The sequence below is a fragment of the Theropithecus gelada genome, chromosome X (assembly GCF_003255815.1).
Source record: "Theropithecus gelada isolate Dixy chromosome X, Tgel_1.0, whole genome shotgun sequence".
Taxonomy (NCBI): domain Eukaryota; kingdom Metazoa; phylum Chordata; class Mammalia; order Primates; family Cercopithecidae; genus Theropithecus; species Theropithecus gelada.
In genome coordinates, this window is record NC_037689.1 from 89,578,973 (window position 1) to 89,603,595 (window position 24,623).

The window sequence follows — 24,623 nt, forward strand, 5'->3', positions numbered from 1 at the left end:
AATCTGTTTCTCAGGAAGCCACAGTCCTAGGGGAAGGGAGAGAGCACCACAACAAAAGAGTCCTAGGGGAAGGGAGAGAGCACCACAACAAAAGAGTCCTAGGGGAAGGGAGAGAGCACCACAACAAAATTCTTTTGTTCTGTAGAACAAAAGAATCTGAACAGCAGGCCTTCTCTCCCAGGTCTTTCTGCTGATAGGAACAGAGGTGTCCATCTGATCTGAATAGCCGAAACACTGGGACAAGGGTGAGGCTGTGAGGTGGATAGCTTTCCTGCTCACCTGGCAGGGGAGTTGAGGTAGCTCCCACTCTTCACCCTGACAAAACTCCAGTACATCTAATTGAGAGCTCCTCCAGCACCCTCATCAAGTCTGGGAACTTAGCCTACCATTATGTATGACGTCTACCTACCTGCCTTAGCTACAACTGATACCTATATAGGGATACCTATCCTCTTGACCTGAAGCCTGAATCATCAACTCAGCAAATATAAAAATGGGGGAAAATTAAATAAACAAAGTGTACACCATGAGAGAAGGAAATAAGCTTTAAGAGATCCCTGCCATTCCGACCCCATAAGAAACGGTGAACTTGCCCACACACCAAGAACTTAACTGCTAAAACCATCATCTGGGGAAGCCAGTTGGAAAAGATTCTCTATAAATAGGAAACTCATAAAGAGTTTTCATCCTAAAATCACCAAGAATCAAACTAGGTTAAAATAAACATTAAAGTATGATCCTTAAGAAAGAAAAAAAAAGAAGTTAAAAAGAAACACAGTCCAATAAAAAATAAATTCAAGAACAATCTGATGAACTAGTCTACCCAAATGAGAAGGAACCAGAAAAGTAATTCTGGTAACATGACAAGACAGGGTTCTAAATCATCCTGAAAAGATCCTACTAGCTCCCCAGCATTGGATCCAAACCAAGAAGAAATCTCTGAAGTGCCAGATAAAGAATTCATAAGGTTGATTTTTAAGCTACTCAAGAAGACACCAGAGAAAGGTGAAAACCAACTTAAATTTTAAAAAATCAGGATATAATTAAAATTTTTTCAGAGGAATAGATATTATAAAGGAAAAAACAATGAGAGCTACTGGAAATGAAAGGCACACTTAGGGAAATACAAAATACAGTGGAAAATTTTAACAATAAACTAGAACAAGTAGAAGAAAGAACTTCAGAGCTTGAAGACAAGACTTTCAAAATAACCCAAACAGACAAATACAAATAAAAAAGAATAAAATAAACAAACAAAGTCTCCAAGAAATATGGGATCATGTAAAATGACCAAACCTAAGAATAATTGGTGATTCTAAGAAAGAACAGAAGTTGCCGGGCGTGGTGGCTCAAGCCTGTAATCCCAGCACTTTGGGAGGCCGAGACGGGCGGATCACGAGGTCAGGAGATCGAGACCATCCTGGCTAACACGGTGAAACCCCGTCTCTACTGAAAAAAATACAAAAAACTAGCCGGGCGAGGTGGCGGGCACCTGTAGTCCCAGCTACTCGGGAGGCTGAGGCAGAAGAATGGCGTAAACCCAGGAGGCGGAGCTTGCAGTGAGCTGAGATCCGGCCACTGCACTCCAGCCTGGGCCACAGAGCGAGACTCCGTCTCAAAAAAAAAAAAAAACAAAAAACAAAGAAAGAACAGAAGTCTAAAAGTTTGGAAAACTTATTTGAGGGAATAATTGAGGAAAACTTCCCTGGCCTTGCTAGAGGTCTAGACATCCAAATAGAAGAAGTCAAAAGAACTCCTGGGAAATTCATTCCAAAACAATTGTCATTAAGGCACAGGGTCTTCAGGTTATCTAAAGTCAAGATGAAAAACACATAATTTTAAGAGCTGTGAGATAAAAGATAACCTATAAAGCAAAACCTATCAGATTAACATCAGATTTCTCAGCAGAAACTTTACAAGCCAGAAGGGATTGGACTCTTACCTTTCGCCCCCTGAAACAAAGTAATGGTCACCCTAAAATTTTCTATCTAGCAAAACTAAACTTCATAAATGAACGGAAGATAAAGTCTTCTTCAAAAACACATCCTGAGAGAATTTGCCACCACCAAACAAGCACTACAATAAATGCTAAAAGGAGTTCTAAATGTTGAAACAAAACCTTGATATACACCAAAATATAACCTCCTTAAAGCATAAATCTCACAGGGCCTATAAAACAATAACACAATGAAAAAAATCCAAAGCATTTAGGCAACAGCTACGTGATGAGTAAAACAGTACCTCACATTTCAATACTAACATAGAATGTAAATGGGCCTCAATGCTACACTTAAAAATATGTAATGGCAGAATGAATTAAATAAACCACCAACCAAGTATCTATTGTTTTCAAGAGACTCACCTAATGCATAAGGACTCATGTAAGCTAAGGTAAAGGGGTGGTAAAAAATATTCCACACAAATGGAAACCAAAAGGAAGCAGGAGTAGCTATTCTTACATCAGACAAAACAGACTTTAAAGCAACAACAGTTTAAAAAAAAAAAAAAAAAAGACAAGCAAGGACATTATATAATAATAACTGGATTTGCAAAACAAGAAAATATCACCATCCTAAATTATATGCACCTAACACTGGAGCACCTAAATTTATAAAACAATTGGTACTAGACATAAGAAATGAGATAAACAGCAATACAATAATATTGGAGGACTTCAGTACTATACTTACAGCACTACACAGATCATCAAGACAGAAAGTCAACAAAGAAACAATGGACTTAAACTATGCCCTAGAACAAATAGACTTAACAAATATTTACAGAACATTCTTTCCAACAACTACAGAATATGCATTTTTTTTTCAGTATATGGAACATTCTCCAAGATAGACCATATCATAGGCCACAAAACAAGTTTCTATAAATTTAAGAAAATTAAAATTATATCAAGCATTTTCTCAGACCACAGGGGAATAAAACTGGAAATCAACTTCAAAAAGAGCCCTCAAAACTATAGAAATACATGGAAAGTAAGTAATCTGCTCTTGAATGAGCTTTGGGTTAACAATGAAATCAAGATAGAAATTTAAAAATTATTTGAAATGAATGATAATAGTTACACAGCCTACCAAAACCTCTGGGATATAGCAAAAGTGGTGCTAAGACAAAAATTCATAGTGTGAAATGCCTAAATCAAATAGTCTGAAAGAGCACAAATGGACAACCCAATGTCACACCTCAAGGAACAAGGAAAACAAGAACAAACGAAACTCAAACCCAGCAGAAGGAAAGAAATAACAAAGATCAGAGCAAAACTCAATGAAACTGGAACAAACAAAAACAATACAAAAGATAAATGAAACAAAAAGCTGATTCTCTGAAAAGATAAACAAAATTGATAGACTGTTAGCGAGATTAACCAAGAAAAGATCCAAATGAACTCAATCAGAAATGAGACGGGAGGTATTACAACTGATACCATGGAAATACGAAAGATTATCCAAGTATACTATGAACACCTTTTCACACACAAACTATAACGTGTCGAGGAGATGGACAAGTTCCTGGAAATATACAAGCTTCCTAGATTAAATCAGGAAGAAAGAGAAACCCTGAACAGACCAATAACAAAAAGTGAGATTGAAACTGTAATTTTAAAATTGCCAACAAAAAAAGTTCAGAACCAGATGGATTCAAAGCTGAATTCTATCAGACATTCAAATAAGAATTGGTACCAATCCTACTGAAACCATTCCAAAAGACAGAAAAAGAGGAAGTCCTCATTAAATCATTCTATGAAGCCAGTGTCACCCCAATACCAAAACCAGGAAAGAACACCACCAAAAACACTACAGACCAATACCCCGATGAACATAGATTCAAAAATCCTCAGCAAAATACTAGCTACCCAAATCCAACAGCATATCAAAAAGATAATACACCATGATCAAGTCAGTTTTATCCTAGGGATGCAGGTATAATTTAACATACACAAGTCAATAAATGTGATACATCACATAAACAGAATCAAAATAAAAAATCATATGATTATCTCAGTAGATGCAGAAAAAGCATCTGATAAAATTGAACATCGCTTTTTTATAAAAATACTCAAAAAAACTGGCATAGAAGAGACATACCTCAAGATAATAAAAGCCATCTATGACATACCCACAGGCAACATTATACTGAATGGGGAAAAGTTGAAAACATTCCCCCTGAGAACTGGAACAAGACAAGGATGCCCATTTTCACCACTTCTATTCAACATAGTACTGGAAGTCATAGCCAGTGTAATCCAACAAGAGAAAGAAGTAAAGAGCATCCAAATTTGGAAAAGTGGAGGTCAAAATGTCACTGTTTGCCAATGATATAATCATATGCCTAGAATACCCTAAAGAATAATCCAAAACCTCCTTGACCTGATAAACGAATTCAGTAAAGTCTCAGGATACAACATCAATGTACACAAATCAGTAGCACTGCTATACACTAACAGTGACTAAGCTGAGAATCAAATCAAGAAGTCAACCTTTTTTACAACAGCTGCAAAAATAATAATAGTAAAATATTTAGAAATATACTTAACCAAGGAGGTGAAAGATCTCTACAAGGAAAACTACAAAACACTCCTAAAACAGATCATAGATGACACAAACAAATGGCAACGTATTCCATGCTTATGGAGGGGGTAGAATCAATAATATGAAAATGACCATACTGCCCAAAATAATCCACAGATTCAATGCAATTCTAATCAAAATACCATCATCATTCTTCACAGAACTAGAAAAAAGCAATCTAAAATTCATTGGAACCAAAAGAGAGCCCACATGGCTAAAGCAAGACTAACCAAAAGGAACAAATCTGGAGGCATCACATTTCTCAACATCAAATTATACTACAAAGCTATAAGCTACCAAAACAGCATGGTAATTGTATAAAAATAGGCATGAAGACCAATGAAAAAGAATAGAAAACCCAGAAATAAGGCCAAATACTTACAGCCTTCTGTAAGTATTGACAAAGCATACAAAAACATAAAGTGGGGAAAGGACACCCTATTCAATAAATGGTGCTGGGAAAACTGGCAAGCCACATGTAGAAGAATGAAACTAGCTCCTCACCTCTCATGTTATACAAAAATTAACTCAAAGTGGATCAAAGACTTAAATCTAAGAACTGAAACCATAAAAATACTAGAAGATAGCATTGGAAAACTTTTCTGGACATTGGCTTAGGAAAAGAATTCATGACTAAGACTCCAAAAGCAAATGCAACTAAAACAAAAATAAATAAGTGGGACCTAATTAAACTAAAAATCTTCTGTACAGTGAAATTATCAGCAGAGTAAACAGACAGCCTATAGAGTGGGAGAAAATATTTGCAAACTATACATCTGACAAAGGACTAATACCCAGAATCTATGAGGAACTCAAACAAATAAGAAAAAAGAAAATCCCATCAAAAAGTGGGCAAAGGGGCAGGTGCAGTCACTCACGCCTGTAATCCCACAACTTTGGGAGTACAAGGAAGGTGGATCACTTGAGCAGGAGTTTGAGGAGTTTGAGACCAGCCTGGCCAATATGGCAAAACCCTGTCTCTACTAAAAAGAAAACACAAAAATTAGCTGGGTGCAGTGGCTCATGCCTGTGGTCCCAGGTATTTGGGAGGCTGAGGCATGAGAAGTGCTTGAGCCTGAAAGGTGGAGGTTGCAGTGAGCCAAGATCATGCCACTGCACTTCAGCCTGGGTGACAGAGTGAGACTCTGCCTCAAAGAAAAAAAAAAAGAAGAAGAAGAAAAGGAGGAAGAGGAGGAGGAGGAAGAAGAAGAAGAAGAAGAGAAGAAGAAGAAGGAAGAAGAAGAAGAAGAAGAAGAAGAAGAAGAAGAAGAAGAAGAAGAAGAAGAAGAAGAAGAAGAAGAAGAAGAAGAAGAAGAAGAAGAAGAAAGAAGGAAGAAGAAGGCAAGCAAAGGACATGAATAGTAAGTTCTCAAAAGAAGATATACAAATGGCTAGTAATCATATGAAAAACCTGCTTAACATCACTATGCTTACTACAAGGCTACAGTAACCAAAACAGCATGGTACTAGTACCAAAACAGATATATAGACCAATGCAACAGAACAGAGGCCTCGGATATAATGCCACACATCTACAGCCATCTGATCTTTGACAAACCTGACAAAACCAAGTGATGTGGAAAGGATTCCCTATTTAATAAATGGTGTTGGGAAAACTGGCTAGCCATCTGCAGAAAAATGAAATGGGACACCTTCCTTACACATTATACAAAAATTAACTCAAGATGGATTACAGATTTAAATGTAAGACCTAAAACCATAAAAATCATAGAAGACAACCTAGGCAATACCATTCAGGACATAGGCATGGGCAAAGACTTCATGACTAAAACACCAAAAGAAATGGCAAAAAAAAAAGCCAAAATTGACAAATGGGATGTAATTAGACCAAAGAGCTTCTGCACAGCAAAAGAAACTATCATCAGGGTGAACAGGCAAACTACAGAATGGGAGAAAAGTTTTGCAATCTATCCATCTTACAAAAGTCTAATATCCAGAATCTACAAGGAACTTAAATTTACAAGAATAAAACAAAGAACCCCATCAAAAAGTGGGTGAAGGATATGAACAGACACTTCTCTAAAGAAGACGCTTAAGCGGCCACCAAACATATGAAAAAACCTCACCATCACTGGTCATTAGAGAAATGCAAATGGAAACCAAATGAGATACCATCTCACACCAGTTAGAATGGTGATCATTAAAAAGTCTGTAAACAACAGATGCTGATTATGTGGAGAAACAGGAATGCGTTTACACTGTTGGTGGAAGTGTAAATTAGTTCAACCATTGTGGAAGACAGTGTGGTGATTCCTCAAGGATCTAGACCAAAATACCATTTGACCCAGCAATTCCATTACTGGATATATACCCAAATGATTATACATTATTCTACTATAAAGACACATGCACACAGATGTTTATTGCAATACGGTTCACAATAGCAAGACTTGGAACCAACCCAAATGCCCATCAATGATAGACTGGATAAAGAAAAAATGTGGCACTTATACACCATGGAATACTATGCAGTCATAAAAATGGATGAGTTTATCCTTTGCAGGGACATGGATGAAGCTGGAAACCAACATTCTCAACAAACTAACACAGGAACAGAAGACTAAACAAAGGGGGCAGAGCAAGATGGCCAAATAGGAACAGCTCCAGTCTCCAACTCCCAGCACGAGCAACACAGAAGACTGGTGATTTCTGCATTTTCAACTGAGGTACTGGGTTCATCTCACAAGGGAGTGCCGGACAATCGGTGCTGGTCCGGTGCTGGTCAGCTGCTGCAGCCCGACCAGCGAGAGCTGAAGCAGGGCGAGGCATCGCCTCACCTGGGAAGCGCAAGGGGAAAGGGAAGCCCTTTTCCTAGCCAGGGGAACTGAGACACACAACACCTGGAAAATCGGGTAACTCCCACCCCAATACTGCGCTTTAAGCAAACAGGCACACCAGGAGATTATATCCCACACCTGGCCGGGAGGGTCCCACGCCCACGGAGCCTACCTCATTGCTAGCACAGCAGTCTGTGATCTAACCACAAGGCAGCAGTGAGGCTGGGGGAGGGGCGCCGCCATTGCTGAGGCTTAAGTAAGTAAACAAAGCCACTGGGAAGCTCGAACTGGGTGGAGCTCACAGCAGCTCAAGGAAAACTCGCTGTCTCTGTAGACTCCCCCTCTGGGGGCAGGGAACAGCTAAACAACAACAAAAGCAGCAGAAACCTCTGCAGACGCAAACGACTCTGTCTGACAGCTTTGAAGAGAGCAGTGGATCTCCCAACACGGAGGTTGAGATCTGAAAAGGGACAGACTGCCTGCTCAAGTGGGTCCCTGACCCCTGAGTAGCCTAACTGGGAGACATCCCCCACTAGGGGCACTCTGATACCCCACACCTCACAGGGTGGAGTACACCCCTGAGAGGAAGCCTCCAAAGCAAGAATCAGACAGGTACACTAATTGTTCAGCAATATTCTATCTTCTGCAGCCTCTGCTGCTGACACCCAGGCAAACAGGGTCTGGAGTGGACCTCAAGCAATCTCCAACAGACCTACAGCTGAGGGTCCTGACTCTTAGAAGGAAAACTATCAAACAGGAAGGACACTTACACCAAAAACCCATTAGTACGTCACCATCATCATCAAAGACCAGAGGCAGATAAAACCACAAAGATGGGGAAAAAGCAGGGCAGAAAAGCTGGAAAATCAAAAAATAAGAGCGCATCTCCCCCAGCAAAGGAGCGCAGTTCATTGCCAGCAACGGATCAAAGCTTGCTGGAGAATGACTTTGACGAGATGAGAGAAGAAGGCTTCAGTCCATCAAACTTCTCAGAGCTAAAGGAGGAATTACGTACCCAGCACAAAGAAACTAAAAATCTTGAAAAAAAGTGGAAGAATTGATGGCTAGAGTAATTAATGCAGAGAAGGTCATAAACGAAATGAAAGAGATGAAAACCATGACATGAGAAATACGTGACAAATGCACGAGCTTCAGTAACCGACTCGATCAACTTGAAGAAAGAGTATCAGCGATTGAGGATCAAATGAACGAAATGAAGAGAGAAGAGAAATCAAAAGAAAAAAGAAGAAAAAGAAATGAAAAAGCCTGCAAGAAGTATGGGATTATGTAAAAAGACCAAATCTACATCTGATTGGGGTGCCTGAAAGTGAGGGAGAAAATGGAACCAAGTTGGAAAACACTCTCCAGGATATCATCCAGGAGAACTTCCCCAACCTAGTAGGGCAGGCCAACATTCAAATCCAGAAAATACAGAGAACGCCACAAAGATACTTCTCGAGAAGAGCAACTCCAAGACACATAATTGCCAGATTCACCAAAGTTGAAATGAAGGAAAAAATCTTAAGGGCAGCCAGAAAGAAAGGTCGGGTTACCCACAAAGGGAAGCCAATCAGACTAACAGCACACCTCTCGGCAGAAACTCTACAAGCCAGAAGAGAGTAGGGGCCAATATTCAACATTCTTAAAGAAAAGAATTTTCAACCCAGAATTTCATATCCAGCCAAACTAAGTTTCATAAGTGAAGGAGAAATAAAATCCTTTACAGATAAGCAAATTCTTAGAGTCACCACTAGGCCTGCCTTACAAGAGACCCTGAAGGAAGCACTCAACATGGAAAGGAACAACCGGTAGCAGCCATTGCAAAAACATGCCAAAATGTAAACACCATTTAGGCTAGGAAGAAACTGCATCAACTAACGAGCAAAATAACCAGTTAATATCATAATGGCAGGATCAAGTTCACACATAACAATATTAACCTTAAATGTAAATGGACTAAATGCTCCAATTAAAAGACACAGACTGGCAAACTGGATAAAGAGTCAAGACCCATCAGTCTGCTGTATTCAGCAGACCCATCTCACACACAGAGACATACATAGGCTCAAAATAAAGGGATGGAGGAAGATTTACCAAGCAAATGGAGAACAAAAAAAAGCATGGGTTGCAATACTAGTCTCTGATAAAACAGACTTTAAACCATCAAAGATCAAAAGAGACAAAGAAGGCCATTACATAATGGTAAAAGGATCAATTCAACAGGAAGAGCTAAATATCCTAAATATATATGCACCCAATACAGGAGCACCCAGATTCATAAAGCAAGTCCTTAGAGACTTACAAAGAGACTTAGACTCCCATACAATAATAATGGGAGACTTCAACACTCCACTGTCAACATTAGACAGATCAACGAGACAGAAAGTGAACAAGGATATCCAGGAATTGAACTCATCTCTGCACCAAGCAGACCTAATAGACATCTATAGAACTCTCCACCCCAAATCAACAGAATATACATTCTTCTCAGCACCACATCACACTTATTCCAAAATTGACCACATAATTGGAAGTAAAGCACTCCTCAGCAAATGTACAAGAACAGAAATTATAACAAACTGTCTCTCAGACCACAGTGCAATCAAACTAGAACTCAGGACTAAGAAACTCAATCAAAACCGCTCAACTACATGGAAACTGAATAACCTGCTCCTGAATGACTACTGGGTACATAACGAAATGAAGGCAGAAACAAAGATGTTCTTTGAAACCAAAGAGAACAAAGATACAACATACCAGAATCTCTGGGACACATTTAAAGCAGTGTGTAGAGGGAAATTTATAGCACTAAATGCCCACAAGAGAAAGCAGGAAAGATCTAAAATGGACACTCTAACATCACAATTAAAAGAACTGGAGAAGCAAGAGCAAACACATTCAAAAGCTAGCAGAAGACAAGAAATAACTAAGATCAGAGCAGAACTGAAGGAGATAGAGACACAAAACACCCTCCAAAAAATCAATGAATCCAGGAGTTGGTTTTTTGAAAAGATCAACAAAATTGAGAGACCACTAGCAAGACTAATAAAGAAGAAAAGAGAGAAGAATCAAATAGACGCAATAAAAAATGATAAAGGGGATATCACCACCGACCCCACAGAAATAGAAACTAACATCAGAGAATACTATAAACACCTCTACACAAATAAACTAGAAAATCTAGAAGAAATGGATAATTTCCTGGACACTTACACTCTTCCTAGACTAAACCAGGAAGAAGTTGAATCCCTGAATAGACCAATAGTAGGCTCTGAAATTGAGGCAATAATTAATAGCCTACCAAAGAAAAAAAGTCCAGGACCAGATGGATTCACAGCTGAATTCTACCAGAGGTCCTAGGAGGAGCTGGTACCATTCCTTCTGAAACTATTCCAAACAATAGAAAAAGAGGGAATCCTCCCTAACTCATTTTATGAGGCCAACATCATCCTGATACCAAAGCCTGGCAGAGACACAACAAAAAAAGAGAATTTTAGACCAATATCCCTGATGAACATCGATGCAAAAATCCTCAATAAAATACTGGCAAACCGGATTCAGCAGCACATCAAAAAGCTTATCCACCATGATCAAGTGGGCTTCATCCCTGAGATGCAAGGCTGGTTCAACATTCGCAAATCAATAAACATAATCCAGCATATAAACAGAACCAAAGACAAGAACCACATGATTATCTCAATAGATGCAGAAAAGGCTTTTGACAAAATTCAACAGCCCTTCATGCTAAAAACGCTCAATAAATTCGGTATTGATGGAATGTACCTCAAAATAATAAGAGCTATTTATGACAAACCCACAGCCAATATCATACTGAATGGGCAAAAACTGGAAAAATTCCCTTTGAAAACTGGCACAAGACAGGGATGCCCTCTCTCACCACTCCTATTCAACATAGTGTTGGAAGTTCTGGCTTGAGCAATCAGGCAAGAGAAAGAAATCAAGGGTATTCAGTTAGAAAAAGAAGAAGTCAAATTGTCCCTCTTTGCAGATGACATGATTGTATATTTAGAAAACCCCATTGTCTCAGCCCAAAATCTCCTTAAGCTGATAAGCAACTTCAGCAAAGTCTCAGGATACAAAATTAATGTGCAAAAATCACAAGCATTCGTATACACCAGTAACAGACAAACAGAGAGCCAAATCAGGAATGAACTTCCATTCACAATTGCTTCAAAGAGAATCAAATACCTAGGAATCCAACTTACAAGGGATGTAAAGGACCTCTTCAAGGAGAACTACAAACCACTGCTCAGTGAAATAAAAGAGGACACAAAGAAATGGAAGAACATACCATGCTCATGGATAGGAAGAATCAATATCGTGAAAATGGCCATACTGCCCAAGGTTATTTATAGATTCATTGCCATCCCCATCAAGCTACCAATGAGTTTCTTTACAGAATTGGAAAAAACTGCTTTAAAGTTCATATGGAACCAAAAAAGAGCCCGCATCTCCAAGACAATCCTAAGTCAAAAGAACAAAGCTGGAGGCATCACGCTACCTGACTTCAAACTCTACGACAAGGCTACAGTAACCAAAACAGCATGGTACTGGTACCAAAACAGAGATATAGACCAATGAAGCAGAACAGAGTCCTCAGAAATAATACCACACATCTACAGCCATCTGATCTTTGACAAACCTGTGAGAAACAAGAAATGGGGAAAGGATTCCCTATTTAATAAATGGTGCTGGGAAAATTGGCTAGCCATAAGTAGAAAGCTGAAACTGGATCCTTTCCTTACTCCTTATACGAAAATTAATTCAAGATGGATTAGAGACTTAAATGTTAGACCTAATACCATAAAAACCCTAAAGGAAAACCTAGGTAGTACCATTCAGGATCAGGACATAGGCATGGGCAAAGACTTCATGTCTAAAACACCAAAAGCAACAGCAGCAAAAGCCAAAATTGACAAATGGGATCTCATTAAACTAAAGAGCTTCTGCAGAGCAAAAGAAACTACCATCAGAGTGAACAGGCAACCTACAGAATGGGAGAATATTTTTGCATTCTACTCATCCGACAAAGGGCTAATATCCAGAACCTACAAAGAACTCAAACAAATTTACAAGAAAAAAACAAACAACCCCATCAAAAAGTGGGCAAAGGATATGAACAGACATTTCTCAAAAGAAGACATTCATACAGCCAACAGACACATGAAGAAATGCTCATCATCACTGGCCATCAGAGAAATGCAAATCAAAACCACAATAAGATACCATCTCACACCAGTTAGAATGGCGATCATTAAAAAGTCAGGAAACAAGAGGTGCTGGAGAGGATGTGGAGAAATAGGAACACTTTTACACTGTTGGTGGGACTGTAAACTAGTTCAACCATTATGGAAAACAGTATGGCGATTCCTCAAGGATCTAGAACTAGAAGTACCATATGACCCAGCCATCCCATTACTGGGTATATACCCAAAGGATTATAAATCATGCTGCTATAAAGACACATGCACACGTATGTTTATTGCGGCACTCTTCACAATAGCAGAGACTTGGAATCAACCCAAATGTCCATCAGTGACAGACTGGATTAAGAAAATGTGGCACATATACACCATGGAATACTGTGCAGCCATAAAAAAGGATGAGTTTGTGTCCTTTGTAGGGACATGGATGCAGCTGGAAACCATCATTCTTAGCAAACTATCCCAAGAACAGAAAACCAAACACCGCATGTTCTCACTCATAGGTGGGAACTGAGCAATGAGATCACTTGGACTCAGGAAGGGGAACATCACACATCGAGGCCTATCATGGGGAGGGGGGAGGGGGGAGGGATTACATTGGGAGTTAGACCTGATGTAAATGACGAGTTGATGGGTGCTGACGAGTTGATAGGTGCGGCACAGCAACATGGCACAAGTATACATATGTAACAAACCTGCACGTTATGCACATGTACCCTAGAACTTAAAGTATAATAATAATAAATAAATAAATAAATAAATAAAAGAAGACTAAACACTACATGTTCTCACCCATAAGTGGGAATTGAACAAGGAGAACACATGGACACAGGGAGGGGAACATCACACACCAGGGCCTGTCGGGGGGTGGGCGGCTACAGTAGGGATAGCATTAGGAGAAATACCTAATGTAGATGACGGGTTGATGGTTGCAGCAAACCACCATGGCGTGTGTATACCTATGTAACAAACCTGCACATTCTGCACATGTATCCCAGGACTTAAAGTATAATAATAAAAAAAAAAAGAAAAATTTGGTAAATTGGACTTTATAAAAAATTTTTAAATACTCTTCCAAAGACCCTTTCAAGGTGACAAAAAGGCAGGCTACTGAGTGGGAGAAAATATTTTTAAGCCACATGTCTGCCGAAGTACTCAAATCTAGAATATATAAAGTAGTATTACAACTCAACAGTGAGAAAACAAATACAGTTGTCCCTCAGTGTATATAGGGGATTGGTCCTAGGCCTCTACCTGTACCAAAATTCTCACATATCCATACTCAATCTTATAGTCAGCCCTGAGTATACAAAAAGCCAGCCCTCCATATATGCAGGTATTGCATCCTGCAAATACTGTATTTTTGATCCATATTTTGCTGAAAAAAATCCATGTACAAGTGCATCTGTGCAGTACAAACACATGTTGTTCAAGGGTCCGTGGTGATCCAGTTAGAAAATGAGCCAAAGACATGAGCAGACATTTCATAGAAAAGGATATACGGATAGCAAATAAGTATGTGGAAAGGTGTTCAACATCAATAGGCATTAGGGAAATGCAAATTAAGATCACTTTGAAATATCACTACATATTTATTATGATAGTTAAAATAAAATAGTTGGCCAGGTGGAGGGACTGGATCACTCATATTTTGCTGGTGGGCATGTGAAATGATACACTCTGGAACAGTTGGACAGTTTATTGAAAAGCTAAATGTGCAATTATCATATAACCCAACAATTGTACTCTTGGATGAAAACTTATGGTTACCCTAAAACTTGCACATGGATATTCATAGTGGCTTTATTCATAATTACCAAAAATTAGAGTCAGTCTAGATGTCCTTTCATAAATGTTGTCTGAGATTGCCATTGCATGGTGATAATAAAGAGTAGACCAACTTTAGTTGGTTTCATTTTTGTATTTTAATTGTCTACACACAGCACACCCCCTTATTGTCTTCACCCCAGGGTAGAGTGTTGTTACTGCCTTGTACTTGATGCACCACTACTGAAAGATATTAGTGGCACCATCAAAGCCTGCAGTGACATTGCTGTCCCTCCGCTAAAGCATGGGCCAGGCTTCCCTCAGAGAAACTGACTTTACAAATAGTAAATGAAGGCTCTTTCTGAAACCTGTCTTTGTAAACGCATTTCCCTCCCCTAACAAGGAGTTTTGGCCTTTCTGCCCTTTAGTCAGGGTCTTGGTCCTTGGTATTTCTTGCCACGGTGGGCAATAGACAAAGGCTCCCAACCACCTTGGATGGAGGCAGATATTGTAGCTATGTACCTTGTACCCAAAGGATTTAGCTACCATCTTGCTGGTGGCAGCCCTCCACCCCAAAGAGAGGAAATGCCACTGTTGCTTTGAGGAAAGGTTTGTGCCTTTGATTTTCCATGCCAAGTCAGCACTTAACTGTGACCCTGGACATATGAGGTGAAAAATCTTTGGTTTACTTTGGCATTCATGTCTCTTGCCCAACAACATGGGTTTCTGTAAACAGAAGTAGGCATGGAGGGAGGAAGGAGGATTAGATAAAAGGGACTCATCCAAGCAGGGCTAGCTGCACTATGCTGATTTCTATTAAATGACAAGGGGAGAGACCTTCTTACCCCTGGTTTCAGTTAGTGGTAGTTACTTTCATCTTAATCGAATTAATTACAAATTGGGAAGGCTTGGGTCAGCTTCATAAAATGCTGTTATTTATGTTGACATTATTATGTGACTTTAGCTAATATTTGTTTAAATTTTAGATTCAGGGGCTACATGTATACATTTGTTATATGAATATATTGCATAATATTGAGGTTTGGGCTTCTAGTGTACGCATCACCCAAATAGTGAACATTGTACCCAATAGGTAATTTTTCAACCCTTGTTCCCTTCCCATTCCCCCACTAATTATTATTATTTTAATCTCAGTAACCAGCAATATACCTGGCCACTCATGCATGTGCACACACACAAACCCTATTTGCTGTGGTGGAAACCACTATGGTGAAGGAGATATCCATGGTGGAAGAGTTGGACAGACTGGAGAAAGAAGGACCCTATCCTTTGTTGACTGCCCACCATGTGCCACATACTCTGCTTGGTGACTTTACTTGTCTTAGCTCATTTAATCCTCACCACATAATGTGTAAAGTAGGTGCCATTATTATTCCTGTGTTGCTGATGAGGAAGCCAAGGCTGAGGGAAGTGAAGTGAGATGATCAGATGTCACTCTCCTGATACTTAAAATTCTAAAATCCCCCCTTCCTCTGAGGATAAAACTCCCAACTCGTCCCAGTCTCCAAGCTGTGTTTTAGGCCCCGTCAACCTCCCTAGTTTTATCTAGGCCCTCTTGCAGTAGGTGCTTCAGCCACACTGCTCTTTACTCAGTTCCTTTAATGTGCCATATTCTTCTTCTGTGGGGCCATTACTCATGCTATTTTTTTTGTCTGGACTGTTCTCCTGTGTGCCCACCTGCACTCACCAGCTGACTCCTATTCATTCTTCAGGTCTCAGCTTAGATTTCCCATCCTCAGTTCTCAGGGTAGCCTCCCTTGATTGTCCCCTTTACTCTATAGTGTCCCTCAGACTATGTTAGGTCCCTTTGTTGTGTCCTTCTATCACATTCTGCATCTCCTCCCTACCACTAATATGAGTTTACATGCAACCCTGTGTTCAGAATCAATTTTCTTCATTAGATGAAACTTGCTGTCTATAAACTGTCCTGTTCTCTGCTCTATCCCTAGTACCCTAGTACCTAGTACAATGCCTGCACATGATAAGTATTCGATAAATATTGAGTGATTATATATTGAAACCCTCTATAATTAATACATAATAAGTGCTCAATAAATATGGTTAAAATACAGTTGTTATTATTGTCCAAAAGCAAATAGTTAATCAGAGGCAGAACCAGGATTTATAATCGAAGTCTGAGTCTAAAGTGCATGCTTTTATGATATGACTCCGTCTGCAGAAATAGGTTCTTGGCCCAGCACTGCCCTAACTGGTTGTGTGATACTTAGGGTGAGACACTATACTACTCTGAATCTTAGTTTTCCCATCTGTAAAATGATTATGGGGGTAGGCAAAGCTCAGATTTATCTTCATGTAACCTAGAAAAGGAGGAGAATAGAAGTCTAGATAGATGGGGATATAAGTAAATAAGGAGTTAACCAATACAAATCAGTATCATCCCTCTGCAAGACAGTTGATGAGCTATAAGAAGAACCTTTGATGTTTTTATGCCCTTCAGCCTGGTAACCCTGTTCAAAGGCAATATAGAGTAGTGGATGGTACGTAGCCTTCGGTGTTAAAGAGCCCTGGGTTCAAATCCCAACATCCAATTTACTAGCTCTGTGGTACTAGGCAAGTTACCACCCTGAACCTCACTCAATTCCCTTCTCTACAAATGGGGTAACACCCACCTTTTAACCCATTTCTAAGGTTAAAAAAAATACAATAACATGAAAAGATGTTGTCTTAGTATAGAAAGAGAAACTTCTCCCACCATCCTACCCACCTAACAGTTCTTTCTGTAGTTCTGTGCCATTGAAGACTACTTCGTGAGGCAAGAGGCACAGGCAATGCTGAAAAAAGAGAGACTGAAGACAAGCAGGCTGATGTCAGAAGCCAGAGTCCAGTGTGTGGAGTTGGATCACCCGTAGGATAGACTGGGGCAGAGGGGAAGATCAGCTACTGAGGGAGAAGAAAGGATACTTGAAATCTAAGTAAGGGGATAATGGCTAGGCAGATCCTGAGAAGCATGGTAGGGAGCCAGTGGGAAGACAACATGCCTTAGAGCGGACCCCTTTCAAAACTTTGTAGCCCTTTCCCAGAGGCAGGCTTCAAATGCTCTTATTAAAGGCCCTTGAGACTGTGTTTCTTTCAGACCTTCTTCTTATTTAGTCACATGCATGTAAATTTTGAAATTGTAATTTTAGTGTGTACACTTTTTTAGTGAGTATCTTATCTCCAACATTGTCTATGTCACAAGTCTTCAGTGGCTGTCAAATATCCTAATTTTGCTGAAAGCCCAGAAAGTACATCTCTGTGTATTAACTTTTTGCTTCCTTGAATTACCTCCTTAAAATATATTCCCAAGTATAGGATTCCTGACCCAGAGGGTATACAATTAGGATTTAATGACCAAAACCAGGTTTTTGTTTTTCTAAGAAAGAAATTACCCACAGTATCCTGTCCCCTTCTTTTTCTGGAACTGATAAACACACCCTCTAGAGTTGTGCTGTTTAATATGACAGCCATTAGCCACATGTGGCTGTTTAAATTTTAAGTTTGAGTAAATAAAATTAAATAAAATTCAAAATTCAGTTCCTCAGTAGCACTGGCCACATTACAAGTGCTCAGTAGCCACATGTGCCTAGTGGCTATTATACTGGACAGCACAGATACAAAACATTTCCATCACTGTAGTAAGTTTACTAGACAGTGCTTCCTTAGAGTTTCTCAAGAGGTCATTTTTGGTTTCTTGGGTGGGAGTTCTTTGCGTTTAGAACTTTCCTGTGCATTGAGAGGCTATTTAGTATCTCTGGCCCATGTCCACTAAATGCCAGTGACACATTTCCTTGAGTCAATCTAACAGCCAAAACACCCTCCATATTTGCAAATGCCCCATAAGGGAACAAAATTAACACCATTCGAGACCCACTGAGCTTTTATCTTAGAGGAAAACATCTAACTTTTTCTTGAGACAAGGTCTTGCTCTGTCACCTAGGCTGGAGTGGAGTAGTGCAATCATAGCTTAAGCAATCCTCCTGCCTTATCCTCCTGAGTAGCTGAGACTACTGGCATGTGCCACCATGCATGGCTAATTCTTTCTTTCTTGCTTTTTGTAGATATAAGGTCTCACTATGTTGCCCACGCTGATTTCAAACTCCTGGGCTCAAGTGATCCTCCTGCCTCTGTCTCCCAAATTGCTGAGATTGCTGGCATGAGCCACTACACCTGGCCTTCTTTTTTGAGATGGCCTCAGGTTGGCTCTGCCTGGAGAGGGGGAAGCTTGGAAAGCTGGCTTAGAAAGAAAATGCTGGCTCCATTTCTGTTTTCTCCCTTCTTTTCCTGACCTGTTTCCTGCTTTTCGCAAATTGCAGGAACAAGACCCTGCAGATGGAGAAGATCAAGGCTCGTTTGAAGGCTGAGTTTGAGGCACTTGAGTCAGAGGAAAGGCACCTGAAGGAATACAAGCAGGAGATGGACCTTCTGCTACAGGAGAAGATGGCCCATGTGGAGGAGCTCCGACTGATCCATGCTGACATTAATGTGGTACGTGGCTGCCTGGAGCCTATCTCTAAAGCCCTTGAGAAAGTGGTAGTGGTGAATGATAGGACCTCTCCTTGAGATGTGACTTTGGCCAAGCTCGGGGAGCAGGTATCAGTGCAGGCTGTGGTGGAGTGGAAGAATTCAGCAGTTCTAAGGTCCAGCCCTGGCTCTGTCACTAACTGAGTGTATATCACTGGACAAGTCCCTTTTCTCTGGGCCTCATTTTCCCTCTCCGCACTATAAGAGGGACTCAGTACCCTCTAAATGTACTGATTTGATGTGCTCTCATTCTGAGATTCTGGGAGTTGAGAGCTGGTCTTGGGGAAAAGCAGAGCAGGCAGCTGCCTCTGGAATGTAGTTTAAAGCACTCCAAGCTTTCAATCAGACCAAACAAATCATTTCTACTTGCTACCAAAGTGGGGCTTCCTCATTGGTATCTCCTTTGGAAACTGTTGGAACATGGAATATGAACTGTCTGCTAAGGTGGTAAGCTCCCCTCTTTTGGAGTTATTCAAGCAGCATCTTAATGGACACTTGTATGAGCTGCTGTACTGATGATTCCTTCACAAGGAAGGAGGTTGGCAGTGCTGACCAGTAAGGTCTTTTCAAACCCTTATCGCCTATAACAATGAGGAATATATTTTTTAAATTTACTTTCGAAGGAACTAAGTTTATATTTCTTGGAAACTCATTTCTGTGGCAATATTCATTTTTTATATTGTCAGATCTAGGATCATAAAGGAATTATGAATGAGGTTTGGACAGTAAGCAATTGGGATTTTCTGTGTTAGAGATCACAGAATTCTAGATCTCGTAAAGTATTGACAGTTTGGCTGCCAGCTAACCAATGATGCAGGGCCAGTTAAATGAGGAAGATATTTGCCAGAAGGGCTAAGTATATAGGCCAGTGGATCTCAAACTTAAGCATGCACCAAAGTCACTTTGAGAGCCTAAGACACATATTGTTAGACTCCACCCCCGATTTTCTAACTTTGTATGTCTTAGGTGGAGCCTAAGAATATGCATTTCTGAGTCCCCAGGTGATGCTGATGCTTCTGATCCCTTGGCCACATTTTGAGAATCACGGATCTAGGAGAAAGACTGCTGGCCTGGGAGGTGGAAGCCCTAAGTCTTTATGCAGCATTTGCCACTAAGAAGTATTTCCCCAGGAAAGTCCGTTTTTTCTCTTTGAGCCTCAGTTTTCTATAAAATGGGAGTAAGGTGGACTAAATGAGCTCTGAAGGACATTCCAACTCTAAAATACTGTATTTGAAGAATACCATTTATTTAGTAGTAAATACTAAATGTAGCCCCTTTACTGAGTGCTTTATATGAATTCTATCATTAAATCTTCACCAAGATTGCATGAGTTAAGCACTAGATTATCACCATTATACAGATGAAGAAACTGAGGCTTGACTAGAGTTACATAGAGAGGACATGGGAGATCAAGGACTTGAATATAGACTGAACAAACTCTGGAGCTTATTCTATTATTCACTGAGCTATAGAGCCTCTCTGAGAACCTTAGGATCTTTTCTCTTTGCCTGTCCCACTCTATGTTCCAGATGGAAAACACTATCAAACAATCTGAGAATGACCTAAACAAGCTGCTAGAGTCTACAAGGAGGCTGCATGATGAGTATAAGCCACTGAAAGAACATGTGGATGCCCTGCGCATGACTCTGGGCCTGCAGAGGCTCCCTGATTTGTGTGAAGAAGAGGAGAAGCTTTCCTTGGAGTAAGCTACCTGCCCCCAGTCTCTACAACATACCCTCCCTCCGACACATATACATACCTATGTACCTACACATACATGGGCATGTATACATATACAAAGCCTAGCCTGAAAGTCAGAGTGCCTAGTTTTAGTTCCAGGCCTTTCAGTGACTGACTCATCGTGTGATCTTGGGCAAGTCTCTGTGCCAGCTTGTTGAAACAGGAGGAGGATTATTAAATTGGATGAATTACTAGATGAATTAGAACAACTGCTAAGTGGCTTTTTAAATTCTTTGTGTGATATTAACAATACAAGACTATGTCTATAACTCTTAAGAGATCATTTCCCAAGTCAGGGTCTAGAAGGGGATATCTAGAAACCTCTAAAAACACAAAAGACTGAGCTTTCCTGGTCTTCAGGGACTAGCCTGGGACTTCATCTCCAGGCTCAGAGTTAAGAACTAGGCTTGCCTTGCAGAGAGACAGAATTTGGCCTGGTAGAGGAAACCATTTCCTAAAGGTAGAGCAAGGTGTCTGTGGAGTTTGTGAGCTTCCTTTTCCTAGAGATATGTCACCAGAGGCCTTAGGACACTTAATAGGAATACTCAAAACAGCATGAGATAGCAGATAGGACTGAATACCCTTAAAGGACCTTGCTAGCTCAAGATTTCTTGGTCTTCTTGGTCTATCAGAGCTAAGGACCAAGAGGATTATCCTTCTCATCAGAGATTGGGCCTTGTACCCAGGGACAATAGCCTTGTGCTTGGGAAGGTTTGGGGACCTTCTAGAATGAGCCACAGCTCAACCCTTGGTTATATGGCATGGAGTCTTTAAGAGGAGCAAGGTTCTCGTTGCTTTCAGAATGATCTAGCCAGTGTCTCTCATCTTCAAAGTTACTTTGAGAAGCAGAAAGCAGAATGGCAGACGGAACCTCAGGAGCCCCCCATCCCTGAGTCCCTGGCCGCTGCAGCCGCTGCCGCCCAACAGCTCCAAGTGGCTAGGAAGCAGGACACTCGGCAGACGGCCACCTTCAGGCAGCAGCCCCCTCCTATGAAGGTAAGTGAGCTGGGTAAGGGTTGTGGAGGAAGCAAAGTATCCTCCCATGGAAGGGCCGTGGAAGGCTAGTTCTGGGTCTTTGGCCTTGTTTATGCTGGGCCTTCTTTTAATAGCCTTTGCTTGCGAAACAGAGGAAGGGGTGACATGGGTGTGCTGTGTTGGACCCACAGGTTTTGTTGCCCCATGTTCCCAGAAGTGTTAGAATGCAGGGATATTTTCAGGCCCTGCTGAAGTGCAATTCTAAAAGTTAGAAACAACTCTTACACAAATATGTAATGAGCATGTATCGTAAATGAAGGAACCAGCAGGATTATAAAGCTGGTTCCAGCAGCATTTGAGGCACAGATATCTATATCATCGAGAAAGGAGAGGAAAGCTGAAACAAATTTGCAAAGTTAGATACAAAACTGGTTTACATCCTACAGGGCAATACAACTGTAACCTTTATAGTTGCTGTTTCTTCTAAACAGAAGTAATTTGCATCTCTACTGGGCAAAAGCCATTTGCAGCTTATTAGTGTAACATCACAGAGTCTGGGTCCTAATCAATTGGTAAATAGTCAAACAAAGAGACATTCTTCTAGAGCAGGGGTCATCAAACTACAGCCTACAGGTCAAATCTAATCTGTTCTCTGTTTTTGTTAAAGTTTTATTGGCCCACATGCATGTCTGTGTTTGCAAGCTATTGCAAACAGCATGCATGCAAGCTATTGTCTATCACTTATTTCATGTAAAACAGAATTGAGTAGCTGCAGCAAACATCATATGATGTAAAAAATCTAAAGTATTTGCTATCTTGGCCTTTACAGAAAATGTTTGTTGACCCCTTTCTAGAAAATTAAATAGTCCTTAAGTGGGACTGTTAGACAATGTTTCAGTATAATGATGAATAGATGTGTAGTTCTCATTTTGCCTTACTTTCTAGTTTTGTATACTTTTTCTCAACACCTTTCTCTGAACTGGGTTATATCGTCCTTCCCATCTTCTATGGTATCCAAGAATATTTGAGTCTACTCACTGATTATTGCTCCCTTCTGATGGGAAATCACTTTGCTTTCTGGACCCCTGGGGAATCAGAAGTCTAAGCTGTTGCCTGGAAGAATCTGACCACTAACTTTCTTTTTCCTGTGTCCCTCACCAGGCCTGCTTGTCATGTCACCAGCAAATTCACCGGAATGCACCTATATGCCCTCTATGCAAGGCCAAGAGTCGGTCCCGGAACCCCAAAAAGCCGAAACGGAAGCAGGATGAATAAAGAAAGGGAGAGCACATGAAGCTTTGCTAATTATAACCCCTCACCTTGACCAGAGTCATTGATGTCCTGATGTGAAACAACCCTTGCCCAACCCCACGAAGTCTCCTATTTAATGTGATGGAAGCACAACCCCTCTCTCACTTTGCTCCTATTTCTTTCTGCTCTTGGGATTTCCGGTTTAGGAAGAGATGTGGTTCAGGTGCTAAACAGTATGTCTGATGATCCCTTCTCTCTCACTCACATTTCAACCCCTGCCCTTGTTTGGAGCTAAGGGAAGGGCAAAAGGCTCAGATATGATTCTCTATCTCTTGTGCCTGAGGCCTGGAGCCTAAGGAGCTGTAGGGTCTGAGGGGCAGAGGAGGCCCATATCTTATTTCAGGTAAAGGACCCAGTATTTCCCCTCCTTGTACTTTTGCCTTAGGTTCTGAAGGGACAATAGTCTTCATGTTGGATTCTCCAACAGGCTGGGTGCATGTATCCCCCTACTCCTACCTTCATCTCATCCTTAAGGCCCAAAGGTAGCCTGGACAAGCCTTCCTTTTCATAATCATTTGGGAGGCCTTGTTGTAATTCTTTAGCTTGCTCCACTTCTGTCTCCCAGATATACTAAAATTCTTAGGTACTAGGCTGTGTGTCTTGGGATCTTAAGATCAGTGACCCTTTCCCCAATATCTAGTCTTTGCAAATTCTAGTAGAAGATTCCACAGTGAAATCAGTGAGCCAGACCAACTCTACATCTCCTGCGTAACCTACTGCCTAAGTCATTAGGGCTGAGGGCTGGGCTGTAGGGGCTTCCTTAGGCTGAGAGGGTCCCCAGGCTGACATCTGTGTTGGCTTTTGTTCAGAACCATTACTCTGGCACATGCTCAATGGTATATTGCAGGGAGGAGAGGAGTAGATTTAGATTAGAGTAAATGCCAATCACTTTACATATGAAGGTGGGTGAGACTTTCCTTCCATTCATCCCTTACTCTCTTGGATCTGACTTCTTCTGTAGCCTCAGCTCAGGACAGCTGCTGGCCACTCCTGTCCTGTGGATTGTGCAGGTGGCCTTTCCTCCCAAAAGAAAAGGCATCAGGCTCCCCAAGCCCCACAGCTCTCCTTTCCACCAAAGCCAGGTTTCCTGGTAAGGTTACTGGAAGACAAGGGATGGGAATGGGGGCTGACTGACAAAAAATTTTAGCCCTAGGTCTCAGTCCCTGGCTGGGGAGGGGGATATTTTTCCTTCCTTAAGTAGTTTTACATTGCCACAGTGTGTATGTGTTCATAATATAAAATGTTCCTCTGCTCTTTGAAAGTAAGAGTGTTGTGTCTGTACAAATCCTTTTAACATGCATTCATTGGAGTAAATTCTGAGTATCTACTGTGTACTGGATAATACAAAAGATGTAATGTCATTTACCTTTCTGGGTAGCTCTTGTTTGCTCTTATTCATTCTACCTTACAAATGAGAAAGCCAGGCACCAAGGCCAATAATTTACCTAATTATCACAATAATTTCCATTTATTTAGCACCTACTCTGTGCCAGGTCCCTATGCAAGTTGCTCTCTATAAATGATTGTATTTGATTTCCAAAACACCTTACAAGCTAAGTATTCTTATCACCATTTTTAAAAAAAAAAAAAAAAAAAAAAAAGGATACTGAACCTCCAAAAACTTAAAAGCTTTTTCAGAGTTAAACAGCTAGTAAGAGGAAATTGCAGGATTTGGAGCCACC

At 40.6% G+C, this 24,623-nt stretch overlaps 1 protein-coding gene across 4 annotated transcripts in view; it reads left to right on the plus strand.

Annotated features, from left to right (window-relative positions):
* The window catches only part of ZC4H2 (zinc finger C4H2-type containing), a 123,827-nt gene extending 99,521 nt beyond the window's left edge, over nucleotides 1–24,306 (plus strand). Inside the window, exons 2-5 of one of the 4 annotated variants that reach the window (XM_025373060.1) lie at nucleotides 18,453–18,879; nucleotides 20,445–20,617; nucleotides 21,489–21,651; nucleotides 22,792–24,302. In XM_025373060.1, the coding sequence (XP_025228845.1) occupies nucleotides 18,724–18,879; nucleotides 20,445–20,617; nucleotides 21,489–21,651; nucleotides 22,792–22,905 (606 nt within the window). In that variant the 5' untranslated portion in view covers nucleotides 18,453–18,723 and the 3' untranslated portion in view covers nucleotides 22,906–24,302. Of the gene's footprint in view, nucleotides 1–18,452; nucleotides 18,880–20,444; nucleotides 20,618–21,488; nucleotides 21,652–22,791 lie in introns of all 4 variants that reach the window. The other 3 variants (XM_025373059.1, XM_025373058.1, XM_025373061.1) reach the window with 3 other exon arrangements.
* The last annotated feature ends 317 nt before the right edge of the window (nucleotides 24,307–24,623 follow it).